This window comes from Indicator indicator, chromosome 25 (assembly GCF_027791375.1).
Source record: "Indicator indicator isolate 239-I01 chromosome 25, UM_Iind_1.1, whole genome shotgun sequence".
Taxonomy (NCBI): domain Eukaryota; kingdom Metazoa; phylum Chordata; class Aves; order Piciformes; family Indicatoridae; genus Indicator; species Indicator indicator.
Window position 1 is genome coordinate 14,712,745 of NC_072034.1, and position 25,475 is coordinate 14,738,219.

Genomic DNA, 25,475 nt, shown 5'->3' on the forward strand with positions numbered 1-25,475 from the left:
AGAGCTATTGGATTAGCTGGATAGAATTGTGTTGTACTCTTATTTTTAGCAAGCTATTATGCCTCTGGGATATATTTTATTTATCAGGGAATTGGACCTAAATAGATGTTGTAGTGGTTTTCTAAAGGGGGCTTTAGGCAACTCGCTGTGAGGTACCCGAAAGATGCATATCTGTTTTGGAGGAGAGGCAGAGTGAATGAGTGAGCCAAATACTGTACACACATCTTCTTTCAGTCCTGAGCCACTGGTTGGAAATGACAATTAATTCTTCAGGTGATCTAAAAGATTTCACTGCAAAAAAGAAAAATTGTTGTCATTTTTAAAAAGAAAAACGCTGAGGCTCTCCCAAAATGTCTGTAATTTAAAGCAACATTATGAAAATGAACAAGTGAGAATTTGCTGAAGAATGTGGCAAAATGTATCACAGTAATACAGGATTGCCCAAAGGGCCAACAGGGACTAGAATCATAGAATTGTCAGAGTGGAAGACACCTCAAGGATCATCCAGTTCCAACCCCCATGCCATGGGCAGGGACACCTCACACTAGATCAGGTTGCTCAGAGTCCCATCCAGCCTGGCCTTAAAAACCTCCATGGATGAGGCTTCTACCACCTCCCTGGGCAACCTGTTCCAGACTACAATGGATACAGTGGTGAGCTGCAGGCCCATGTGCGTGCTGGTGCTTCCATCCAGGGGAGCTGCAAGTCTTAATGAAGAACATGAGAACCATAATTGGCATGAGTAAAAATTCTTCAGTGTCAGCACAAAAGCTGACTCCTGCGTCCCCAGGCAGCAGCTTGGAAGGCTGCTGTGGTTTTTCAGTCACAATTATCTTGTCATGCTGCTATGGGATGAGGTCTCTATGAAGAAAGTATCTCTTCAGAGATGCTCTTCAAGCAGAGGAGAGCATCATCTTGATGATAATACCAGCAGGTTCAGTTAGGGACAGCTAACTAGGAGAATTACAACAAAACAAAAAAGAAGGGAGGGGGGAATTAAGGTTGAAGATAGGAATAAAAAAACATTTTATCGCTTATGTCATCAAGCACTGTGGACAAGAATTTTCTAACATCTTGGGCATGGGCTGGGCACAGACAAGGCCACTGGTGGGGAGGGACTACACTCACAATGTTGAGAAAGAGAGGGAAGACAGAAGTGCAAAAGCTTTTGTCAAAAGGATTTCATACTCAGTTATTGGCACAGGACTCTCCAATTGCGATTCTGGCAAAAGGCCAGTTCTCACATCACCTCCATAAAGTTTTGAATCCTCTCAACAACATCCTCCTTCCTTTGAGGCAGCCCATTTTCTTCCCCTTTAAGAGTTGATTTCCCTTAGATTTTGAAACTGTTTCATGAGAAATCTGACTATAGAGAGTCACTTTTTTCTTGCAGAGCTAAACTAAGATCAGCATACCAACACCTGCAAGCCTTTGGTTTTGTTGCAATTATACCAGATGGTGCACACCCACAGAGGATGCCATTCAAGAGGCTTTTCTTCTTTGGCTTAATTGGGTGAAAAATGGTTGTGCCAGGTGGCAACCTGGAGCACAGGTAAAGTAGACAATATGCACCAGCCCAGGATATTTAGAAGATGCATACTTAGAAGATGCAGGGCCTCTTCTGTGTGCTGCAGCTGTTAGGTATCAGCCATCTCTCTGGGCAGGGATCACAATTACTAATCTCATGCCTGCTTCTGGTCTGGTCTAGCAACACAGAGTCAGAGTTGATTTGAACACAGAGTCAGAGAGATAGCCTGAAAATTAACAGGATATTTTATTACTTACCAAATCCAGGTGTTGGCATCAACTCAGTGGGCCTCTTTTCTGCAGAACAGTGCCAAAGGCTTTCAATCTACCTGCCCTCCCTGTCCAAAGCTGTGGTCAGTAGGGGAGGTGGCAGCAAGCAGAGCCTGATTCAACAGCAGCTATTGCTCATTTTCTTGTCACTCTGCAGGTCACTGGCTGGCAGAAATCTCTGCAGAAATGTATCTAAAAATATTTTGAAAACTTGGCCTCTGCTGATGAGAAAATTGTGGTGACTCATGCTGCCATCAGCTCCAGGCTTGATTACTGCAATTTGATGGACTGAGAAGCTGATATTCCACCGAGACTGCAATTTGCTTAGGGGAGCAGCTGAGAGGCCTCATTCACACCAATTGCTTCCAACACTTCTCTCTTGTCCTTTAATCACTAACAAATTTAATTTCACTTCTCACTGAAGATCTCACTCTCCACCTTTCTGGCAAGAGAACGATTTAGAGGCTGCTTTCATGACCTCTGCTATAGCTCTAGATGCCAGCATGAAGCAGACCTGGCTGTAGCAATGCCTCACACCTGCATTTCCTGGCATTGCTTCCTGTTGTCCTGCAGATCTAAAACTGTAGCACAGTCCTTGTCCATGCTACTCCAGAAGATTACTTAGCACCTGCAGAGTGCTTTCTGTTGGATGAGAATTTTACAGGAACCATACATATAAACTGACATTTAATTCAGAATGCCTCCTCAGAGAAGTCACAGTCTAATGATCACAGGAGATCGTGGTTTAAGCAAGAAAACGGCAGAGAGGAGACAACTCCCCTCTTCTGCCATTGTTCTGATACGATGCTGTAGTTTTACCCAGGGAGATTAGGGCTGCCAGTGGAAATCGGGACAAGGGAGGTTCGATTTGTTAGATGCTGCAAAGGGCAGGCCACCAAATCCAAAGTAAAATACTCTTCATTTACTCCCCTCCTGTGCTACATTATCACCGAGCTTTGTTAGAACAATGGCAGGGCTTTTCAAACGGCTTCCCCAGGGAGATGCTCAGCAGCTTAACACCCCTTGCACTGGAGATGTGCAAGTGGAACCAAGGGCAGAATTTAGTCTCTTCTCTACTGAACGTGTTTGCCAGGAACTGGATGTGGTCCTGGCACTTTATAATAACAGTAATATAAATGCATTTGGATTATATCAAAATGGAGAAACAAAGATGTAGCCCTTTACTGTGTTGTAATTCCCAAATGCATCAACATCTATTTAAGTGCAAAATAGTCGACAGTTTACAAACACAACGCTATGATCATCTGCTGTAAAGGTTCTCTATGAGATTATGATTCAATACAAAACACAATTCAGTGTCTGAAATTTCATTTTTAATGTCAGAATAACATCAAAAAAGTAGCTCTTTCCCCATATGCAGTCTTGCAAGAAAAATGTATACCAGGGACTTGGTCCTTTCTAGTGATTTCTACATCTCTAACTGCTCATCTCTTATGCACGTAGGCACTTGCACATAAGCAAATGTGCTTGCAGACAGACAATATTTCATCTTGCCTTCTAACCTCCCGCTGTCAAGATATTTCCACAGAAAACCGTACACAAATAAAACTAACAGCTCCTCTTTCCCTGACTGCCAGAATAACGTAGGGGACTCCTGTAAAAACCAAGCTGCTGGATTACTCTCCCCCTGCTCTGTGAACAAGCACAACTGTGCAGCTTCTGCTGAGGTTGCCTTTTCTGTCATGTAACCTATTCGCACTAACTAAAGGATCTACATGAAAAAAACACAATCACAATTTTAACTACATAAAAAAATATTTAGCTTTGACCTGTTAGAGGGGGTCATCAAAAGCTTCTCAATTTAGGGCAGAAAAAGGGAAAGAAAATGGTGGAGTCATTCAACACACAGTGCTAAGATTCCCTAGGACCTTTGAGGTGCTCTTTTATTGTTTGGGCCTTTTTTTTTTTCCTCTGCACTCACTAGATGGGATTATAGACATGCAGATGATCAAGCCAATCCTGATATTTTAACATAGGTAACATTCTCCTCTGCCATCAGTTTTGCCTGATTATGCTCAATACCAGATCTCTCTCAGATGAATTTAACCCAAGAAGGTTAAAAGATTCAGAACTGTTCTAACCCTCCACTGCAATACTGGTGGAGTTCAATGAATGAATTTTCAGCTGATAACAATTTGCAGTATTCCGAGGACTATCTTTCCCCATGTTTAGTCCATAACATATTTCTGTACAGTTCACAGGTTGCTTTTTAAGGAACAAGCAAACAGTTTAAAAGCTTATCCACACAAGAACAAAGCAGAGGTAAAAAGTTGACGTAGAGGAGAAGTAATTTTGGTTTTCTATTAACAAAATGAAATTCAAAACCATTCTGTTTATTAAAGACATAGAGGCATAAAACAAACATCATAAAACAAACATCTTCACAGTCTTTAAACATAACAGAATTTATATGCAGAATTAAGTTTCACTAAGCAAGGATTTAAAATATATATATATTTCAGGTTTGATTTATATTCCCTTTAGACCAACACCTCCAACACTCATACACAATATTTTGGCTGACCCAAGCAATCAACAAGGACTTTGTAATGGCTTTAACAAAACTCCGTCTTAAACCAGTTCAAAATATTCATAAACATAGAAACAATTTAAAACAGAGCAAAAAGAATGTGTTCAGTGGAATCTAAGCAAGTCTGTTGGATGTACTGAAAGTGGGAGATTCAGTACGTAGAGGTAGCTCAGTAAAGGTACTTGCAGTGTTCTGACTATTTAGCATTGACACAACCACTGTAAGTTACTGCTGCTTGAACTCTTCCTAGATAGGTGAAAAACTTGAGCACTCTTTCTGGGCTTGTTGCTTTGCCACTCAAAACCAACAGAAAGAGCCTTCCATTTAAGTGGGATTGGGATAAAGTCTTTATATGCTCTGACTATTCAAGGTTTATGGAAAGAGAACAAAAAGACATAGTCCTGAGCCTGGACTCTCCACTGTGAGCAGGGTTTTAAGATTTTTTTCCCAGATGAGGCCAGTTCCTGGCTAGCATGCTTAAGGGGAATCTTGATTTGGCCCAAGAACACACACATGCTATCCTCTCCAATTACCCCACAGGCTGGCCTGTTGGGGGGTCTGACTGATCAAAGTGGTGAGCTTAGTTTTGATTCCCTTGGCATCAGTGGCTAGTGAGAAGTGAGCACAACCCTGGGGGGCACAGGTGGTGGCAATGCCCCTCAGCACTCCCACCTGCTCAGTGTGCAGAGCTTGGTCCCCCTCGAGGGAATGGAAGAATTCAGCATGCTGCCACCTCCCGTACCTTTGTGACATCGCCATTTTACTGGTGATGACAGTGCAGAGCAAGGTGACACTGTCAGCTCCCAGTGGCTTCTCACAGAGATGGTGACACTGCCACCTTGCTCTGACTGACCAGCAGCTAAAGCTCAGGAATAGTGGACTAGGAATAACAGACCAGGTACACCAAACACATTGATTCTCACTAAGGCAAAAGGATGACAGTTTCACCTGCCTATTGCCATACAGAAGACCTTTAGCTCATGTAAATGGCCTTCTCACAGCTGTGATAATTTACATCTGCTCAATATCTGCTCCCAGGTGTTGGCACTCAGTTGCACCATTAACTGTAGTGTCAACCACGACATACAGGAAACTTCTGCATTTATATTGATCCCACTTTGACCTATTTCTTTCATTCCTTGCAATGTTTGAATGCACAACTGCCAGCACCACATTCACAGATGGGGCACACCTCAGAGGCTGGGCTCGGGTGCACCTCTGAAATCTTATCTGTTTAAATATATGTCTGCGGTCCTCGCAGTTCAACTCTGCTCTTAGAAACAGCATTTTGGTATCCTTTTTAAAATAAATTTATTTTAAAAGTAACCTTTTATTTATTAAAAAGTTGTGACTGATTGTCAAATTACCTAAGGTAATGTTACCGCTGCTATAAGGATTATTTTAATTGGCAAAAAAAAAAAAAAGTCAACTTTCTTGTCCTCACAAGCTATTATTCATTACCAATGCAGCAACATAGAAAACATAGCTTGGTTTACTACTATAAAGGCTCTGTTTCAATATTAGCATCCTAAATTCTGTCACTGCAGATCTCCCTGCATTGCACTGGGGGAAGGAAAAGAAAAAAAAAGAAAAACAAAAATGTGTGTTCTTCAGGGGTAAATGATAAAAGATCTCCTAGCTGCAAACACAAATACTTCACTCATAACCCAAGCACCAGACCAGTTCTTTGAAGAAGCTTATGAGGCATTTAAGATATACAATGGCACAATATCATACAATGGAATTGAAAGAATTTTTTGAGAAACCATTAACTTTGAAGGAATGTCTAGACAACTGTGTCAACAAATGCAAATAATTCATGCTTTTCAGCTTCTATCCAATGGATGGCCCCATGCTGAGTATACACAAACTCAGAAGAAAAAGGCATGTCACAGTCATAGGACTAGGGAGTGTAACAGAGTCACACAGAAATTCAAGTCAATCTCAAAAAACCCTCCAGAAAGCTCTTCCCCAGGGTAAGCCAGCAGTGGGACAGGCTTCAAGCCACATCGGCTAGTTTAAAACAGAGACTTCCAGCTGGTGCACCCTGGCTTCAAAGCAGGGGCAATGGAACTAACAGCTGTTAGTCATGACCATTCACTCAGATAGAAAAATAAAAACTAAAGGACTCCAAAATACTGTACAACCTCTTGCAGTAACCAACAAAGTGGCTTCTGGAAACAATGTTTTTGCCAAAAATGCATCTGTAAGGCACTTAACAGGTATCTTTTTAATATAGATATATAGATATATATATATAAAAATAAAATATGCACTGAAGCAACATTCACAAATAGCCAGGTGTCTCAATTGTCTGTGTGTACAGTATAGTACATATATACATTCACTGTGACACAGGCCATCTCCATAGTTATACCTTCACGGGTGCCTTGGGCTGCCTGGTTAACTTCTGTGCCTGTGAACAGCAAACAAAACAGTCACTACTTCATATTCTTAAACACAACCAACAGCACAAGACATGATTTTTATTTGTAAGAGGCAACACAATGCTCTCTGTACTTCTGGGAGGCTGAGTGAGGAGTCAGCAGGCTGCTGCCAGGCCACACTGGGCTTTGTGCTGATGGTTTTGTCTCTGATAGCCCATCGTAACCTCCTCATCTACAGATAAGCCTTAAGAGAGGAACCACAAGGAATATGGCTACAGTGCCAGTGAAGGAAGTAGAGGTGGGTCTCAGATCTCCTTCAGAAAGCAGTTATTTGGATCCCACTCAAACCACTTGTAACACAGATACAAGAGCTTCTGACCCACTTATGGAGAGGCTGTGAAGAAATTTTCTGCCAACACGCTTGTGTTCCCTGGCCTCCTTCCATATGGCTCAAAGCCTGCTCAGAGTATAGTCACTACTGCAGGGGTGGACATCACATGGTGATGTGTCTGCCTTCTTTTCTGAGGAAAAGGAACAAGAAGCTAAAGTACATCAGCCCAGAGGTGATCTTGTGCCAGGGGATACCTGATGACTTTGTAGCTCTAGTGTATTCTCTAAGGAGGAGAAAAACCACATGCCCATATTTAATGGTAGGGGTGAGCTCTGTGTTCCCCACAGGGGTGGCCAGCTATGGTCAAACAATTTATTCAGTGTTTGACAGAAGTTCAACTCAAATTACAGGTGTTCATGCTTCTAGTTTGGCAGGAAGTAGCAACTCCAACTTAGGAGGCAAAATATGAGTGGCTTAAAAGTTGTCAGGTTTTCAGCTGACCTGTAGTCACTCTGAAGGATGTCTGCTGTACCCTCTGCAGCACAAAAGCTCACTGCTTTCTTGTGCAGGACAAATTGTTCTGAGAGGGAAATGAATGACATCTGCAAATTCCTGAAATCTGGAATCTCTGTTTTCCTTAGGCTTTGGGGTGAAGTGCTCTGGCATTTGCCTGTCGAGCGAGAGACATATCATTTTCAGAGGGTTGGCTAAACAAGTGATTTTCAGTCTGAGAGCTGTCTGATGGCTCTTCCTTATTGTAGTTATTAACCTTTAATATTGTACATTTAAAGCTTGTAAGCACTGCCTAAAAAAACACTCCATCACAAATGTAAACCCTTAAAAAAAAAATCTAAACCTTTAAAAATAAATAGGTTATATTCCCCTCAGAAACAGCAGCTTTCAGCAACTCCAGCATTTAACCATTGTTAAATCCAGCCATGGGAGATGAGTCTTTTTTTGGACATTATTCAGCAAGAGACTTCATTCCACATTTTGTTTGGGGAAACAATTTTTTGAACTTTGTAGTTTGGCAGGTTCTGCTGCCATATTTACAAACTAGAAATACCTTAGTGCAGATGAACCTCTAAATATTTAAATTCAATTTCATACAACCAGCTCACATGTACTATCATAATTAAGTAAGAATGTCAGCGGAGCTGAGTACTGTGACTGGATAACCGTCTCCCCCTGCAAGAGAGATGCCAAAATGAAGCCAAGGTGTTTATAGAAAATAAACATCAAGGGTGATGATGACATGTTTATTTTCAAAGTGGGAGACCATTATCCAGTCACAACACTCACTTCTATTATACTTATTATAACGGTACCAGCCCCAAGCTCATTGATTTTTTTTTTTCCCAAAGAGTAATTAAAATAACATTTGTGAATAATACAGAAGACCAACTGAAGAAACTGCTGCAACAGAACAACAATCCCCCAAAGTGGTTCCATGGCAGCATTACAGTCTGATTAGCACAGGAGGTTTATTTGATGCTTAATGAATAAGAAACTAGCGCTGGTGAACTGTAAATCTCTCCAGTACTGGTTTTCTGATGCCCTGTTTAAAGGCTGTGTTGACTTGCATCAACTGACAGCAGTCCCCAAAGGCCATTAATGCCCCCAAGGATCAGGGAGATCTGGATGAGCTCCAGCCCCACTCCTGGTCCTGGCAGCAGAGCACAGTTAGATGCTGAAGAGAAGCCAGCATCACAGGGATCGTTCTGTCACCAGCAGTGACAGTGTCAGCTTTCAGTTGTCTTTCTGCAGGAATAGCATGGAGTTTTCATAACACAATCTCCTGATGATTTCTGATTTGAAACACCTCATGACTTTCAGACTGATGGAAAAATGACATGTGATTCTCAACTTTCCAGTTCTGGGTGCTCAACAAGGTCTGGTTTCGGGACTCAGTTCCCAGAAGTTCAGAGTTCTCCTGCTTTTTACATTTTATGTAACCAAAAATGAAGCAACACAAAAATGACTGATTTGGGGAAGGCATTCAAGTTAACAAGGTGACTTCAGTGGAGTGCAGCTGGCAAAAAAGTAGCCTGCTGGGTTTTGCTGAAAGCTTAAAAAAAAAAAAAAAAAATTCTCTACTGACAAGCAAGGAATGCAGGGTACTGGTGGTGCTGTGCTTCTCATAGTAGGTCACCTAAAATGGTTATCAAAATCTGCCTCAGTTGCTGCAATTTCTTGATCCTTATTATCTCAGAACATTAAAGACAGCAGTAAAATCAGCTGCATGGACTAGCGTTCGCTGAGGTGCTTACTACTGTTCAAGAGAACCTGACTGAAACCATTGCAGTTATTTCACATAGATCACAGAACGGCTGTCAGATGTCAATAGCTTCAGTGTGTGCTGCAAGGAGCACAATTTGAATCAGGGATGTTGATGCAAAACCCTATAGGTTATAGTCTGTGATCCTATAAGCTAGCTCACGCCATCATTTTGGCATGAAATGGGATGCACCAGCCTCCTGCAGACATCTTGCTCTTGGGAAGGGTGGCCCAAAGCAAATAAATAAATTATTTTTTTTTTATTCTGCTTCAATTCCATTCAGAGAGTGCCCTCATTTTACCTGATTTCTCCAGTCCTCATGCCAGTGGACAGACCTATGTCACGTCTCACAAATGAGATCCAAAGCTGTGATTATTAACTAAAGATGGAACCATTCTTACTGGGCATCATCTAAATTCCTACTTTCAATGAACTCCTAATTTGAACTAACTGTAGAGGTCTAACTTCAAGATCTGAACCTTTTCAGAACCAAGAGGGATAAAGTTCAGCATTTTTAATTTGATACTACTTTGATTACCACTGCCATGAAGGAAGTAAAGACCCTTACCATGAGGTCTTCAAGAAGGAACCTGAGGAGTTTAGGATGTGTTTAGGTATTTTTTTTTCTCAAAGCACACTATTCACTCTAAATGAAAAGCAGTAATTCTTACCTTTTGCCTGGAAACCATCCAAGATTTTATTGTTGGTACCAACAGACTGCCAAGAAGAATCTGAGCTGGATGATAGATCAGTAAGGGGACGGAGATTAAGGACAGGTGCTCGTAACCCGCAAAGACTATCTTCAGCATTGGAATCCCTGCAGGCAGAAAAACAGAGAATAGACTCACCTCAGACTCTGAGCACCACATACAGCATTGTATGTTGCACTGATATTTCACAAAAAGAAAACCCACGACAAACCCAAAGGAAACAAAATGAAGACTCAGAAGTTTTATCTGAAAAACCCAATCCAAACAAAGCAGCAGGAACAGGAGCAGAAAATTACATAGCAGAGAAAGTTCTGTGGCAGAAAGGAAGAAGCAGGGGAATGCCATAGAAGATCTTTTCTAATCTAATTTTGTAATTCAATAAGCCTTGGTATAAAATACATTCTGCTACAGCATGACTGTTCAGCTGCTGAGTAGAGTGCTGTACTACCTATTTTACTACTTCCTCTCACTGTGCTCTATTTTGTGTTGTCATGACTGTCCTCCATCCAACCTGCTCAACTCCGGCTTGCAACCTTTCTTCAGTCCATTCACCACTGGAGGAGAGTTGTGTTTTGCTGCTATACACCTGGCCAGTTGACAGCCTTCCTGCTTTCACTGATCCATGAAGTCAAGGCAGAGTCAAGTACTCTGCAAGGTGAATGCTCCTGTTAGAGAACAAAGCTCTCTGCTTCTGTGTGTTTCAGAAGAGATACAGCATGAGAGAGAGAAAAGCTTTAGTGAACTTAAGTAAGCAATATGAAGTGGTCCTGCCTAGGAAAAGTTAGGGAGCAGCTGGAGTAGAGAAGTTGCTAGGTGCTGGAAGAAATAAGTGTTAAGAGCTAGAGATGGGGCATTTTTCCTAAGAGCTTGAATTTGCTCTCAGCAGTGCTAACTCTTTAGACATGTCCATGCATAATCTTCCCACTTGATGACATGATATGTAAAATGAAATTTGATTTAGCTTTGCAGTAATGAAACCGAATGTGTTTCCCTTGAACATGATGCTCACAATTATCTGTTTCAGTCTTGGAACTTTGCTCCACACAGCATAAGTGTGGGCAGAACTTGCAACCATCTCTGTCTTGCTTGACTGGAAGTTTGCAGTTGCCGACAAGAGCACCTGCAATTCCCCAGGAGCCCCCTGAGAACAAACCTTCTTTTTCTCCCACATCTTAAATGCCATTCTAGGTATCTTCTGCCTTGCAGTGAAGAAGACTGCACAGTTTTCACAGAGCTCATCTGTGTGTCTCCTTTCTTGGCAACGACAAAGGACTGAGCTTTGTGCCACATGCCTTCTGTTGCTCCATCAGTACGTGTTTCAGATCAGCCAAAGTTACCAGGTTTACATAAACTTCTCTTTATGTCTTGGATAAATTCCTGCTCCCAACACCATTTCAGGTTTCCCTTATTAAAAGTTGCCACCTCCCTATGTGTGCCACCAGTTCATATGATGAATATTACCATTCCACCAGTACCCCACTCTTGCTGACACACATCTAGGCTTGCTGAAAGCATCATGAGGTTTCCACAGCACTCTTTCCTGTAATTATTTTGATCAGCTTCATCACATTGCACCACTAACAATCTAGTAGCCTTTACTTTTGTGGGTATTTCCAGGGAAACTAAGTAAATGAAAGCTTGTGTGCTTAATTTCAATATGATAATTACCTTCAAAACAACATCATGGACTTATTACACAATAAGGCTGCTTATTATCAACACTGACCTCTGGGGCTTGGGAGCAGTACTGGGACAGAAATTGAATGGGTGTTTGCATTATATCCAGGAGTGTAATTGACTTCCAATGCTCATCATACCATTCTTGTGAACAGATCAAGGTTTTATTGCCTGTTTCCAAACCTCAGCTTCAACCTTGTGTGCCCTAACCACAGAAAAACAAGAGTCCCACATTATGAACACACTATACTTATATTGACAACTGATGGCAGTGCAATTTCATCCATAGATCCAAAAACACTTTAGTAAGCTGAAGAGGACTCCTACAGAGAACCAGAGGAGACTGAAATGCCTAGCCTAAGATCACACAGCAAACTAACAGCAGAGATCCAAACTGCCTGAGACATGCTTGAAATTACTGTACGTTTTCTGAAAGAAAAGATGAGAAGTTCCTGCCTAAAAGGTAAATCCTCTAGAGGAAAGCCATTTCAGTAAACTAGGAAAAGAAAATTGAAGTTGTCAAATAGAAATAGAAAATACTATAATTAGCGTGACAATGTAATTAGATCACTGGGTGAACAGAGGTTCTTAATTCACAGCTTGTTTAAATACATGTCACAACAATAAGTTCCTGGAAGCTGCTAATGTGCAATTAAAGTTCCTGCTATTTACCAGGAAAAACTGGTGAAAAAAGAAAGTAATTTTTGCAGGTACACATTAATTTAATAGAAAGAAAAAGCCCTGATGCCTTTCAATGCATTTTCTGATTTTCTTTTCTTTAATCCCAACTTTGCCAGTCTGCAAACCTCTCAGAAGATACTTCATGACAGAGATCCACAGATTCCAGGCACAAAAGCTTGTGGCAGGAATATTAGCACAAAGCTGAACAAAACACCATGTTGTTGGTTGTTTTTTGTTTGCTTGTTTTTAAATGTTGTCTACACTTTTTTTCTGGCAGCAGTACAAAGCAACTGCTAATGTTGTCCAAAAATATTAAACTCATGCAGATTCCTAGTCAGGAAAAACAAAATTATTCTAATAGTTACTTTTCTTTCTCTTGGAAAAATTAAATAGCTGTATAATAATAATAATAATTTATATATTATATATATATACACATAGCTAAAACACTTTAAGAAACCCAACAAAATGAAACCCAAATCCCAGCCAAAGGAAGCAAAATGCTGCTTTAAAGCCTGGCTGATGCCCTATGCTGAATCTTAGCCTGTAATGCACTTTCAAGATGAGATTATGAACCAGCACTAAGAGAAGCTCTACCAGAAACACTGACACAGTAGTGACATAAAGAGGTGCACCTATAACAAAACAGAGTGATATGACTTTAAATCTTTCAGACAGCAAGAAGTGAAGGTGCTAAGTAAAATGGGTTTGGTTATCTTTATTTTGGACTGTCCTGTCCACTCCCCTTTTCCTCATCTTTTCATAGCATACTGCTTTCAGTACAAATGGAGTATGACAGCTGCACTAAGTCCAAGATAAATGATCAAACCACATACATTCAAATCCAGGCCACTACCTTAGCCTTAAGTTTCCTCACAGTACACAGCAGCTCCTCCCTCCCACCACTCTCCAATAACACAAGGGTATTTACTTGCCATATAGAGCATTAAGGCTGCACTCACCCACATAAAGAATAACGTCTGTAAGGATTTCTGGGTTTGCTTCCAGAGCCATTAATCATTCTTTTCTGCACTTCAGGGTAACTGGACTGACTTTCATGGGTCTTGACTGACACCAGAGGAGGCAGACGGGCATTACCAGTTTATAGACAATCTTTTTGTTACGTTTTAAGACTGCTGTCATGGTCTGAAGGATTTTGTCACAAACACCCATTCGTGTTGCTGTAGTTTATGAAGTTAGGGCCTTCCAGCACCTCGGTTCAACTCCTCTGCCAAAGACCTTTGCTCACTACATAAGAACTGAATGCCAAAGTGCTTTTCTGTGGTTTGGCACCAACTAGGGCAGCTTTTCTCCAAGTAGGAGTGTAACAAACTGCTGAGTTGCCAAAATGTTTTAAACAGCCTATTGTGTGAATGTGTTTCCTGGATCTGAGCTGGCCAAACAGTGTGACAGGCATAAGTCAGGGCTCCTCCAAAGAATGAAGTGTGGTACCCAGCCGGGTGAGAAAACAGCACCTCACCTGACCAGGACTACAGAGAGATGTAGAAGAAGAGAGCTAGCACTGAGAACAGCCCACAGCTATCCCTTACAAACATCATTATTTGTATTCCCAGCCTTTTACCCCAAATTTCCCTCTTCTACTGTGTTTGGTTGTATTTCTCCTACTACCGCTCCCTGATGTTCTGCCTTGCTCTTTGACTTTGGTATTAAGAAGCCCCTTCCCTTTTCTGTTTCTATTTTCTCCCTTCCTCCTTTCTTCCTCTTCTCTACTCCCATGCTTCTAGTTTGCTTGGCTTTGCTTTCTCCAAGACCTTTGATGCTGCTCACTTGCAGCAGTGTAAATTTTGGGTACTTCCACTAAAACCACTTAACCCCACCAAGTGCAGTGCAATCTAGAGAAGCGAGTTAGATGTGTGATATGAAGTACACAGAATGCCTCTGTTTGCATCCTCACTCAGCCCACTTCACATAAGAACTTTGCAAACCTGAGGAAAAGCTATCAGGAGAAAAGCTGTTTATCTGTGACCTTCTACAAGGGCAAGGGAGATTGCGAGGGCTGCTCTTAAGAGTCTGGTGTAGGAGAGCCCTGTTTGCTCTCCCTTGTTCCAGGGTATTCCAGTTTGGCTTCAAGGCTGTGGTTCATCAGCCCTGGTCAAAGGCTACTGTTTCTCTAGTAGCCTACACACCTGAAAGCTATTTATCCTTCCTCCAGCTCTGCACCCAGTATAACCTCCCACATCCTCCCCTTTCCTCTCTGCTCCTTTCACATTTCTTAAAAGGCCCATGCAAATATTATGCTGCACTTCACTACATTTAGTTAACTGTAAAATAATAATAATAATAAAAATTCCTAAAAGAGTCGAAGGTATTTTTAAGAGAATTTAAATATAGGACTCTTTTCATCTAGCTATCACTGCAGTAATATAAATGAAGCAAATTAATTTTAATGCTCCAAGGTACTGATTCTGTGTCACTGTCACTGACAGGATCCAACTAGACTTTATGAGACGGCATTTGACTTTATGGAAGTGAGCACTGTGCACGCATTTACAATTTTACAGGGACTTTAAGCTGTCATGCTGAAAAATGTTTATAAAACATTAATCAAAAAATGCCTCTTTAATACAATGCATTGTCTGAGAGATGTTAGAAGGCACACATTGTAAATGGATTCTTTTTCTGACTAAAGTAATTTCTACCAAAAGCCTTTCCCCACTGCTATACAAGTACACAGTGTGGAGAGATAAAGAGCACTTTCTCAGCACATTACTACCTGATCCAAACACTTGGGAAATCACTAATGTACAGCATGCCATATTTCCATGTCACACATGACACATTTGTCTAAAATTACCCAACAGAGTTTGACATTGCAGCACATTCCATAGCAGAGCTTTCAACTGACATCTGCCAAGTAAGAACTTCAAGTTGGAGCTTTCTTCTTCTAACAAGCAAGTAAGAGTTTTCTTTTATCCTATACCCATGATGGAAGTGATAAAACAATAAGTACTGGAAATCAGTTTTTTTTTCTAATATGTTTATTTTATGCTCACTGAATGTGTAAGTTCCCCTTAAAGCACCGTTTCATCATTTGCTGTTTTCTATCACATTGCAGTGGATTCAGAGACCTTAACAGAATATTTTTTTACCACCACCACCAAAACACAGAATATAGAATCATTCTATGATTCTATGATTTTTACCACCACCAAAACACAGGCCATTATCTCTCACCCCCAAAGCAGAATTATTACCAGATGCTCTACTTACATACTTCACTGGATAGGCTTTTCCCCTTCAATGTCTTCATAACAAACAATTTATCCTAAAACTTTATTGCTTACCTTACTGAAACACACAAAATGCTGCAGCATTTCTTCTTAGGGAAAGAGGTTTGGGGCCAAAGAGGTCATCACTAGGATTATGGAACCACCAGGAGTTCAGGCATCAGAATGCCAAATGACCCTCACAAAAAGGCACTGGAAATGCTCTGGATTTTCAAGTTCACCCTTCTGCTCGTCCATACATTTCAGAACTCTTCAACTGCCAAAATCTTCAAGTGTAACATACAAAATAAATCAAGTGTATGATGGTATCCTCTCTGACACCCTTCATGTTACTCTCCTTCTGAAGGATCCTCTCAGGGCTTAATGTAAAGGGAATATTGGTAGGTCAAACAACTAATGCTGTTTCTTTCACTGAGAAAGGAACTGTAAAGAAGGCCATAGGGGGCATAAATCATATTAAAACCCTCCTAAGTTGCCAGAGTAGGGGGACTGAGCTCATCCTTGCAAAGACAGGGTGAATGTGAGGGACACCTCACAGTAGATCAGATTGCTCAGAGCCACATCCAGCCTAGCCTTAAAAACCTCCAGCGACGGCGTTTCTACCACCTCCCTGTTCCAGTGTCTTACCACCCCCATGGGGAAGAATTTCTTCCTAACATCTGATCTGAATCTACCCATTTCAAGTTTTGTTCCATTCCCCCTAGTCCCATCACTACCTGACAGCCTAAAAAGTCCCTCCCCAGCTTTCTTGTAGGCCCCCTTAAGATACTGGAAGGACACAATAAGGTCTCCTTGGAGCCTTCTCTTCTCCAGACTGAATAGCCCCAACTCTCAGTCTGTCTACATGCTGTATCAAGACTTGTGCTTAACACATTTTCAAGAAAAAGACCTTTTTTCTCTTCCCACCCCCCATATGTTTTTGTATTTCAGGTCAATGATAACTGCAATGGAAAGCGAAAACCAGGCTGACAAAGTGGCAAAGCCAAACACTTCAGGGGCAGGTTTTACAAGGGACTGCTGGTGAGACATTAAGGGAATCTGGAAAAGCTGCAGGGAAAAACTACAAAATGGAGGAGGGTTTGGAAGTCTGAGTGTACCCTCATCTTCAAAAGCATTTTCAGCTTCATTCCTTTCCTTGGGAAAGAGTAATGTTTCACCAGAATATTCAGCAAGCCCCCACGTTACATTAAGTGACTCACCTCTTTCAGAGGACTGATTATTGGGAAGGCTCTGTACTGAACCAGAGATGTGGTCACATATTTGACATACAGTTACACAAAAATGCAAGAATCTGAGACCCACACTTTGTTGTAAAAGTCTGCACTGGTCCAACATTGAAATGAAGGCGGAAGATAAATGAATGAGAAATAAGATCTCTTGCCATAAACTCTTAGCAGGAGAGAGAAAGAGAAGAGAAAGGGGGCAAAAAGAGAAGAGAAAGGGGGCAAAAAGAGAAGAAAAAGGGGGCAAAAAGAGAAGAGAAAGGGGGCAAAAAGAGAAGAGAAAGGGGGCAAAAAGAGAAGAGAAAGGGGGCAAAAAAGGGCAGAAGAGAAAGGGGGCAAAGAGAAAGGGGCAGAAAGAAGGGGCAGAGAAGGGAGAAGAGAAAGGGGCGAGAAGAGAAAGGGGGGAGAAGAGAGGAGAGAGAAGGGGGCGAGAAGAGAAAGGGGCGAGAAGAGAAAGGGGAGAGAAGAGAAAGGGGGCGAGAAGAGAAAGGGGGCGAGAAGAGAAAGGGGGCGAGAAGAGAAAGGGGGCGAGAAGAGAAAGGGGGAGAAGAGAAAGGGGAGAGAGAAAGGGGAGAAGAGAAGGGGGCGAGAAGAGAAAGGGGCGAGAAGAGAGGAGAAGAGAAGGGGGAGAAGAGAAAGGGGAGAGAAGGAGAAGAGGGGGCGAGAAGAGAAAGGGGGAGAAGAGAAAGGGGGAGAAGAGAAAGGGGGCGAGAAGAGAAAGGGGCGAGAAGAGAAAGGGGGGAGAAGAGAAGGGAGGGAAAGAGAGAGAAGGGGGGGCAAAAGAGAGAGAAAGGGAGGGGCAAGAGAGGAGAAAGGGGGGGAAAGAGAGAGAGAAAGGGGGGCAAAGAGAGAGAGAAAGGGGGGGGCAAAGAGAGAGAGAAGGGGGGGCAAAGAGAGAGAGAAGGGGGGGCAAAGAGAGAAGAGAGGGGGGGCAAAGAGAGAAGAGAGGGGGGCAAGAGAGAAAGAGAGGGGGGGCAAAGAGAGAAGAGAGGGGGGCAAAGAGAGAAAGAGGGGGGGAAGAGAGAAGAGGGGGGGCAAAGAAGAGAGGGGGGGAAGAGAGAAGAGGGGGGGCAAAGAGAGAAAGAGAGGGGGGGCAAAGAGAGAAAGAGAGGGGGGGCAAAGAGAGAAAGAGAGGGGGGAAGAGAGAAGAGAGGGGGGGCAAAGAGAGAAAGAGAGGGGGGGCAAAGAGAGAAAGAGAGGGGGGGCAAAGAGAGAAAGAGAGGGGGGGCAAAGAGAGAAAGAGAGGGGGGGCAAAGAGAGAAAGAGAGGGGGGGCAAAGAGAGAAGAGAGGGGGAAGAGAGAAAGAGAGGGGGGCAAAGAGAGAAAGAGAGGGGGGGCAAAGAGAGAAAGAGAGGGGGGGCAAAGAGAGAAAGAGGGGGGGCAAAGAGAGAAAGAGAGGGGGGGCAAAGAGAGAAAGAGAGGGGGGGCAAAGAGAGAAAGAGAGGGGGGGCAAAGAGAGAAAGAGAGGGGGGGCAAAGAGAGAAAGAGAGGGGGGGCAAAGAGAGAAAGAGAGGGGGGGCAAAGAGAGAAAGAGAGGGGCAAAGAGAGAAAGAGAGGGGCAAAGAGAGAAAGAGAGGGGCAAAGAGAGAAAGAGAGGGGCAAAGAGAGAAAGAGAGGGGCAAAGAGAGAAAGAGAGGGGCAAAGAGAAAGAGGGGCAAAGAGAGAAAGAAGGGGCAAAGAGAGAAAGAAAGGGGCAAAGAGAGAAAGAAAGGGGCAAAGAGAGAAAGAAAGGGGCAAAGAGAGAAAGAAAGGGGCAAAGAGAGAAAGAAAGGGGCAAAGAGAGAAAGAGAGGGGCAAAGAGAGAAAGGAAACCTAATATCCTTTGACTGCTTTTACTAATTCTTGTTCCTCAGGTAACTGGCTCACTAATACTCATCACAAAAACTAGTAACTTAGCTGCAATGTAAGGACAGTTACTAGAACATCTTGATACTATCAAAGTTTTAAGTAAATAGAAATGTAGAAGCTGGGAGGGAGATCAAGAAAGTGCAATTTGTCTGTTTTTGGGTTTTCAAGGGGTGCATCCAGATTGGAAGTGATGTCTAATGAACAACACCAGGCAATCTCACCAGCTGCTAACGATGAAACATTTAACACCAACAACTGAAAGCTTGTGCCTTAGACTCTCAAACACCTCCACCTGTCTGACAATATGGTGGTAGTCATTAGTTAGCAGGGAATTCAAGAATGAATTGAACCACTGTAAGTCATATTTTAAATGTGACTCATCCTTAAATTGGCACAACAATGCAGGCATGGCAATGTTGTAAGCTGATCCTCACACTTCAGTGCTTGCTTTATTGCTTTGGATATCAGTATACACTTCATAACATCCTAAAGGCACAGGGTAAATTCTTCCTTGTAATGCCCCTGCAATATCTAAGCTATGAACCTTAAAGAAACAGGAATGTAAAAATCTTTCTTCCCTTCGCTGTAATTCTTATAGCCAATGCTTTTTGAAGGTTTAATAGATTAGACACACTAGTGAAAGGAACTATGGACAAAGAGGTCAACAACTGTCCTAAAAACACAAAGCTGAGATTTGATTAATCTGATTATTTCATTGAACTAAAATTTCTCAGCATTTCAGTTCTATGTGGATTTTATTTACACATATTATTTAAAAAGCCGCTACAGAACTTGTTTTACGGTTGTTATGATCTTTGTAACCACAAGCAGGAAAGGATTATGCTCCAAACTACTATATTTTAATCAGATAAGAAGATTTTTTTTTAAAGCCTTTCTTCTCCTGAAACCTTGATGCAAAGGCAAAGCATGATACGTAAATTTACTATGAATGGTAAACCAAGAAAAGGCTTCTTTTCAGAACAACAACAACATGTATTTATTATTAACACTAGCATAATTTTTCCTTTAATTCTCTCTTCTGGTTTCTGTGACCAAGAATAGAAGATATGAGCCTAGAAAAGCTTTAAAATCGTAGAATTGTCAGGGTTGGAAGGGACTTCAAGGATCATCCAGTTTCAACCCCCTTCCATGGGCAGGGACACCTCACACCACAGCAGGTTGCTCACAGCCACATCCAGCCTGGCCTTAAAAACCTCCAGGGATGAGGCTTCCACCACCTCCCCGGGCAACCTGTGCCAGTGTCTCACCACCCTGATGGGGAAGAACTTCTTCCTGACGTCTAATCTATATCTCCCCTCCTCTAGCTTGGACCTATTCTCCCCCAGTCCAGACTACTACTCCAATCATTTGGGAAGGCATTTTAAGAAAACAGCTCACTCCCTAGAAATACTGAGGGATACTTTTTACTGTTCTAAAACTCTGTGGACTTCGGTTTATGTGCTTGCAGTGGTCCTGGATGGTCTTTGAGGAGGATCCCTCCTCCAGATTCCCAAGTGTATCCAGTAATAGAAGATTCCTAAAAGATGCTGCTGCTCTTGATTTTTGACATCTTTGCACCCACTCTTTGAGAAGTGTCTGGAGTCAGCAGCTCAGACTGGCTGCCAGAAGGTGCACTGAGAGCAGCAAATGTAGATGCAACTCTCTCAGGGAGACTCAACGTCATCTTCAATACCTCACCAGCTTTAGTATGGGTGACACTTGTAGCCTCTGCCAGCTTGAGGTGAAAAAAAAAAAAAAATAAATAAAAAAAAAATTGAGTCATGTCCAAACAGGGATCTTCCCAAGGGCAACCTGTCAGCTGTCTGCTGAATAGAATGTTACTTTGTTAAAGCAGATGAGTTAACTTTAACTGGTTTTGCTGGGGAGGGAGGGCTCTTTTGTCATGACAGTTTTACAGATGGATATGTGTGTTTGTTTTTATTATTTTTTTTTGTTATAAAGAGGTATGAGCTTGCTGTCATGAAACCCCTGCACTCTGGTTTTTAGTGTCTGATCCAATTACACGTGCCCGTCTGGGAAGACGCACAACCAAATGAATAATTGGAGAGGTGCAACTCCGCCATGACAATTGTTATGCATCGATCTCCTTCTGCAAGTCGAGATTGAGAGATGTAAGCTTCCAGTGAATGAGATCTCCTGGGTGAGATTCTTCAGTTCAAACACAGTAAACAACTGTTGTCCTCTGATGCACATTTTAGTACTGCTGCAGGCAAACTTTCTAAATATTAATAAAAACCCTACTACTGGCAGAGTATATAGATGAAAAGGAAGCCCTGGGAGCTTGTACAGAATTTCTTGCCACATTCTCAGTTTAATCAAAGAAACATACATTTCAGGTCAGAAAGGAAAGGAGATTCCCTCATTTACTCCAGTATTTCCCCTTCTGGAATCACAGAGAGGTCAAAATTGAGTGAACTGTACTAGATTGTGAATCTGGTGATTGCAAGACCAGTGTCCAAAAGCCGCTATAACTCACTGGACTATGCTACTTCCTACCTTCAGACTGACCTGCCAGCACATTTCCTTCCCGAAAGCACAGTCCCTAGAGATGTTCTGCTCTGAAGGAGACAAACAGGAGGTGTTTGCCCAGCCACATAAGAGTGGCATGGGAAGTTTTTTAAGAGACACTCTGACACAGATTATCAGAGTGACCACAGCCTATGCAGGGAGGAAACCTTCATGTTATCCCCAAAAGACATCTTCAGTTTAGATTTGATTTTGCTAACATTCTGACATGGAAAGAGGCTTTCTTCGGGGTCTACTGAGAACAAAGGCATGCCAATTACATAGTAATAGCCTTACAGATAACACTGTTTGGTATGAACCAAGTGTTGGAAGACTGCTCAGCTAGGAAAGGCAATCCACTGGCCCTCAGGTGGAGCTAAAACAAAAAAAAAAGAAGATGCTGCTAACATGAGAGAAGTGCACTAGACCCTGGTGCTTCTCCTCTCCCCATGAATGAACACGAATCCCTCGGTTCTTATTTTCCAGAGACAGAAAGAGGACAAAGAGAAGAGGAATCACAGAGCAGAGGAAAAAGCACAGCCAACCACTTGCTGCTCTTTCCAAGCAAATGGGGGACTGAAGAGAGGAGAAAACCTTTCCATTTTTGCCCAAAGAATCACAGTAGCAAAACTCATTAAAGGTTTTAGCAGACAACTAAGGCCCCTGGGATATCAGAAGCAGGAATAGGAGTTTCTAACTTTCTGGTAGTAGTGAGTGGCCCAAATATGGCCTTCACAAGATACTCATTCTTTCAAGCATATTCCTCCCCTCAGCTTCCTTTCTGCCCTAAGGGTCAGCACCCACCAATTCTAGGCAGAGGAGCAGCCAGATCATATTCACTTCCATTGCTCTATCAGACACCTGAGGAGGAAATGAGACTACAGGTCTGTAAGAGGTAAGAATGTATGGAAATACCATTACTAATAACACCAAGTATGACATGATGCCAGCAGTAACAGCTCCTGTTCAACACTCATAAGAAAATTCTGCATGCAAAAGAGACAGTATCAAAAGTCTTACTCTTAAAAAACTTACAGAAGGCAATTAACCAGGATTATTTGCTAGGGCTTTATGTAAAAGTCAGAGGAATTATTCACACATTTATAGCTAGTCACAGTCAGTATCTTGATGAATAATCACCTTAGAGGACAATTCTCCGCCAGGAGCAGAGAACAACCACTACTTTTCAAAAATACCACAGAGGATAGCGTGAATACTCCCTTAGGGCAATGCACCTGCTTTTATCATCTTATTGTCTGTTATAGAATTAAGAGATGCCTCCTTTTAAAAATCAAAATCATCTACCTTCTATCTTAACAAGTTAAAACATTTTGGCATTTTCTATCTAAAGGGTGATAATTGCCACAAAATAAAAAGAGTCTCTGCTCAATTAGTACAGAATTTCACAGACTTTGGGTACAGGAAGAAATGAAGTAAAAAGCTCAGCTAACACTAAGCAACAGTGGTTTAGGCTGTGCAAACATATTATTTACCTCTAAAATCTTGGAAGGAGGTATTTGCAGAATACATGAACAAGCTAGAGATAGCTGTGAGCAGACTGGAGCTGTATGTGAGCAGGATGTGTCACACTCTACAGCTGGGGAACTGAGGGGAAGACATGGGCTGATTAATCCATAGCCTGGATGATGTGCTCACAGACAATTGAGTGGTCTGTGAATCTTCTTGTGCATTGCAGCAGGCTTCTAAGAATTGTTTCAAGTACAGACTATCAGTTCAGGACTCGTGCAGTAAGAAGCTGAGCATTTAGAAAAGAAATGGGAATGAAATTAAAAACCATACAAAAGAAAGTCAGCACTTCGGCTTTTGCTTGCCAATAAACTCCATTTCCTGAAAGAATTTTGTAGCTGAGGAACTTTGCATTACTTTCAGAATTCTACAGTGAAAAACCTGCTTCACTGATAAAACCCAAATGAGGAGAAATGCACTCTGCATCACAAACAATACCCTGGGTTTATTAGAAGGTGGGGTTATTTCTGTTGCTTAGGTTTGGTTTGGCCTTTTTACCAATCTGTTTTTCATCAGTACTAATGTTTGCACTTGTGGTAGCCAAAATAGGTAGCAGCACTCCATTTGTTGCAGATAAAATAATTTTACATAGTAAATACAAAGAATGAAAGTGAAAATATTTTTTGACAAGCCTGCATTTTACAACCTAGGAGTTGTAACTTCTAGGTAGCAATCCCCTCTCTGAGAAATAAATAAAATAATGTTCTGTACTTGGCTGCAACTTTTGTGTAAGTGCAAGCAACAACTGCAGCATTTTTTTGGATGAGGCACACTGATAGCTTTGCACTTCCTTGAGGCCTCTTCTCCTCTCACTGAATGAACTCCAGGGAATGGCATCATGTCGGGCTTTCCAGATGGATTATGTGAAGCCATAGCTCAATGTCATTTTCAATAGCAAGGCTCATAATTAAAGGTCAAATAGTCACTTCATCTGCAATCAATCAATAGAAGAAGTACTAATACTAAGTACTAATCAATCACTGGCAAACGCACTAATAAAAGCCATGCATCAAACGTCCACCTATGTGTGTGCTCACATGTTCTCTGCATATATGTGAGTGGGGAGAAGGGAGAAGGAGAACAAAGTGTGGGTGGATATGCCAGAGGGCATTGTGAATACTGCATTTATCTTTGCTCCTTGTAAGTTTAGATCCTGTTTCACTCATTAAGTGAAATACAAATAAACATTAGTTTTTCTGCATATGTGATGCACCATCCTCAAAAAAACACCCTGCCAAAGCAGCCACCCCTATGCAGGAATATCAGCTTGTGTTCCTAACTAAGAAACACAAAGGCACCTAAGCCTGTGTAATTTGTCCTTACACAAACATGCCCTGCACTCTGATCTTTGAGACAAAAAGTGTGTCAGCTGTTCTGTCTACAAAATAAAACCCAGCATATGGGAGCAGCACTCATCTCCGTGCAGAGCAAGCACTTACTCATGGATTCAACAGTGGAAGTGGCAGTTGGCCTCATGAGCATGCACTGCATGGGAATTAGTTGGTTTCATAATATGGTGTGGGAGAAAGTGACTTATAAAAGTCTTCTCATGCCTCTCCTATTACCACTTCTAAAGCTTTAAAGCTGTCAGCTCTTCTCCCACTTTAGTCAGTGCCATTCTAAGCTCCCCAGGGAATGGGCCAGACGTACCTATTTGGAGTTTCACCTGCCAAGCCGGGAGAAATCAGTTTCAAAGTGAAAGAACAAGTGTTGGGGGGTCATTTATACACTAGTGCTGGAATCCTGAAGACAAACAAAGCAGAGCTCCACAACGGATGTGATATCAGACCCTGAGCTGTGCTTGTGCGTTCAGACACTGTAATGACAGAGGGAGAGGGAAAAACTGTCTGCTACAAGAGAACAGAAGGGTTTCTCGTCATGTGGTTCATAGCAAACACCTCTGGACAAGTAGAAATGTGACAGAACAACAAAAGAGGAAGGGGCCAAAACGCCTACATCTGCTCTTCTTTCTACCAAGATCAGGGTGGGCAAAACTGTGCTGTGGAGAGATTTAACTAATCCTTAAAAACAAGTTAGATCTACTCTGCTCCCACATCCAGTGAAGGAATAAACACTAAGTGCTCTGGCTAACATTGCTCTTTACATCATCAACCTCAGGGGCTTCCAGCTTCACACAACCCAATCCTCCCTGTTTTCATGGAAATGTGCCTGTGCAGCTCTGGTCTTAGCTGGACCTGGTATTGATAACAAAGAGAGCAAAATGACAGTGGTCTCACATCCAGCCAGACTGAAACTGATGCACAGCAGCCTGTGTTGTGCACACAAGAGTGGCAGTGCCCTCAGGCTTACCAAAAATGGGCTCTCAGGGACTGCCAAAAAGAGCATTTCCCCATCAGGGATGGTGCTCAATTCAGGATATGCTGCTGCTGGCTCCTTGTGAGACAAGCCTGGAAGCTTCCTCCAGCAATGGAACACAGCACAGATAGCATAGGTCCCAACCAGCCACTGATCTCAACCCAGGCTCAGAGCAGTAAGGAAAGCTAGTCTAAATGTGCAAAGCATCTTGTGATCAGCCTCCTACGAGGCAAACTTGCTTTCCTTGAGACATCAGACAGACTGAAGGAGCTGGGGCTCTTTAGCTTGGAGGAGACTAAGGGGTAACCTCATTATCAGTTATAAATACATAAAGGGTGAGTGCCAAGAGGATGGATCCAGGCTACTCTTGGTGAT

The 25,475-nt window shown here is 42.2% G+C and overlaps 1 protein-coding gene across 2 annotated transcripts in view; it reads right to left on the reverse strand.

Moving 5' to 3' along the window:
- Window positions 1–6,719: 6,719 nt before the first annotated feature.
- SLC10A7 (solute carrier family 10 member 7) overlaps window positions 6,720–25,475 on the reverse strand; it is a 135,529-nt gene continuing 116,773 nt past the window's right edge. For both annotated transcript variants that reach the window (XM_054392325.1, XM_054392324.1), the window contains 2 exons: window positions 10,016–10,161; window positions 6,720–6,764 (listed from right to left, as the gene is read on the reverse strand). In XM_054392325.1, coding sequence (XP_054248300.1) covers window positions 6,720–6,764; window positions 10,016–10,161 — 191 coding nt within the window. The remainder of the gene's footprint in view (window positions 6,765–10,015; window positions 10,162–25,475) is intronic.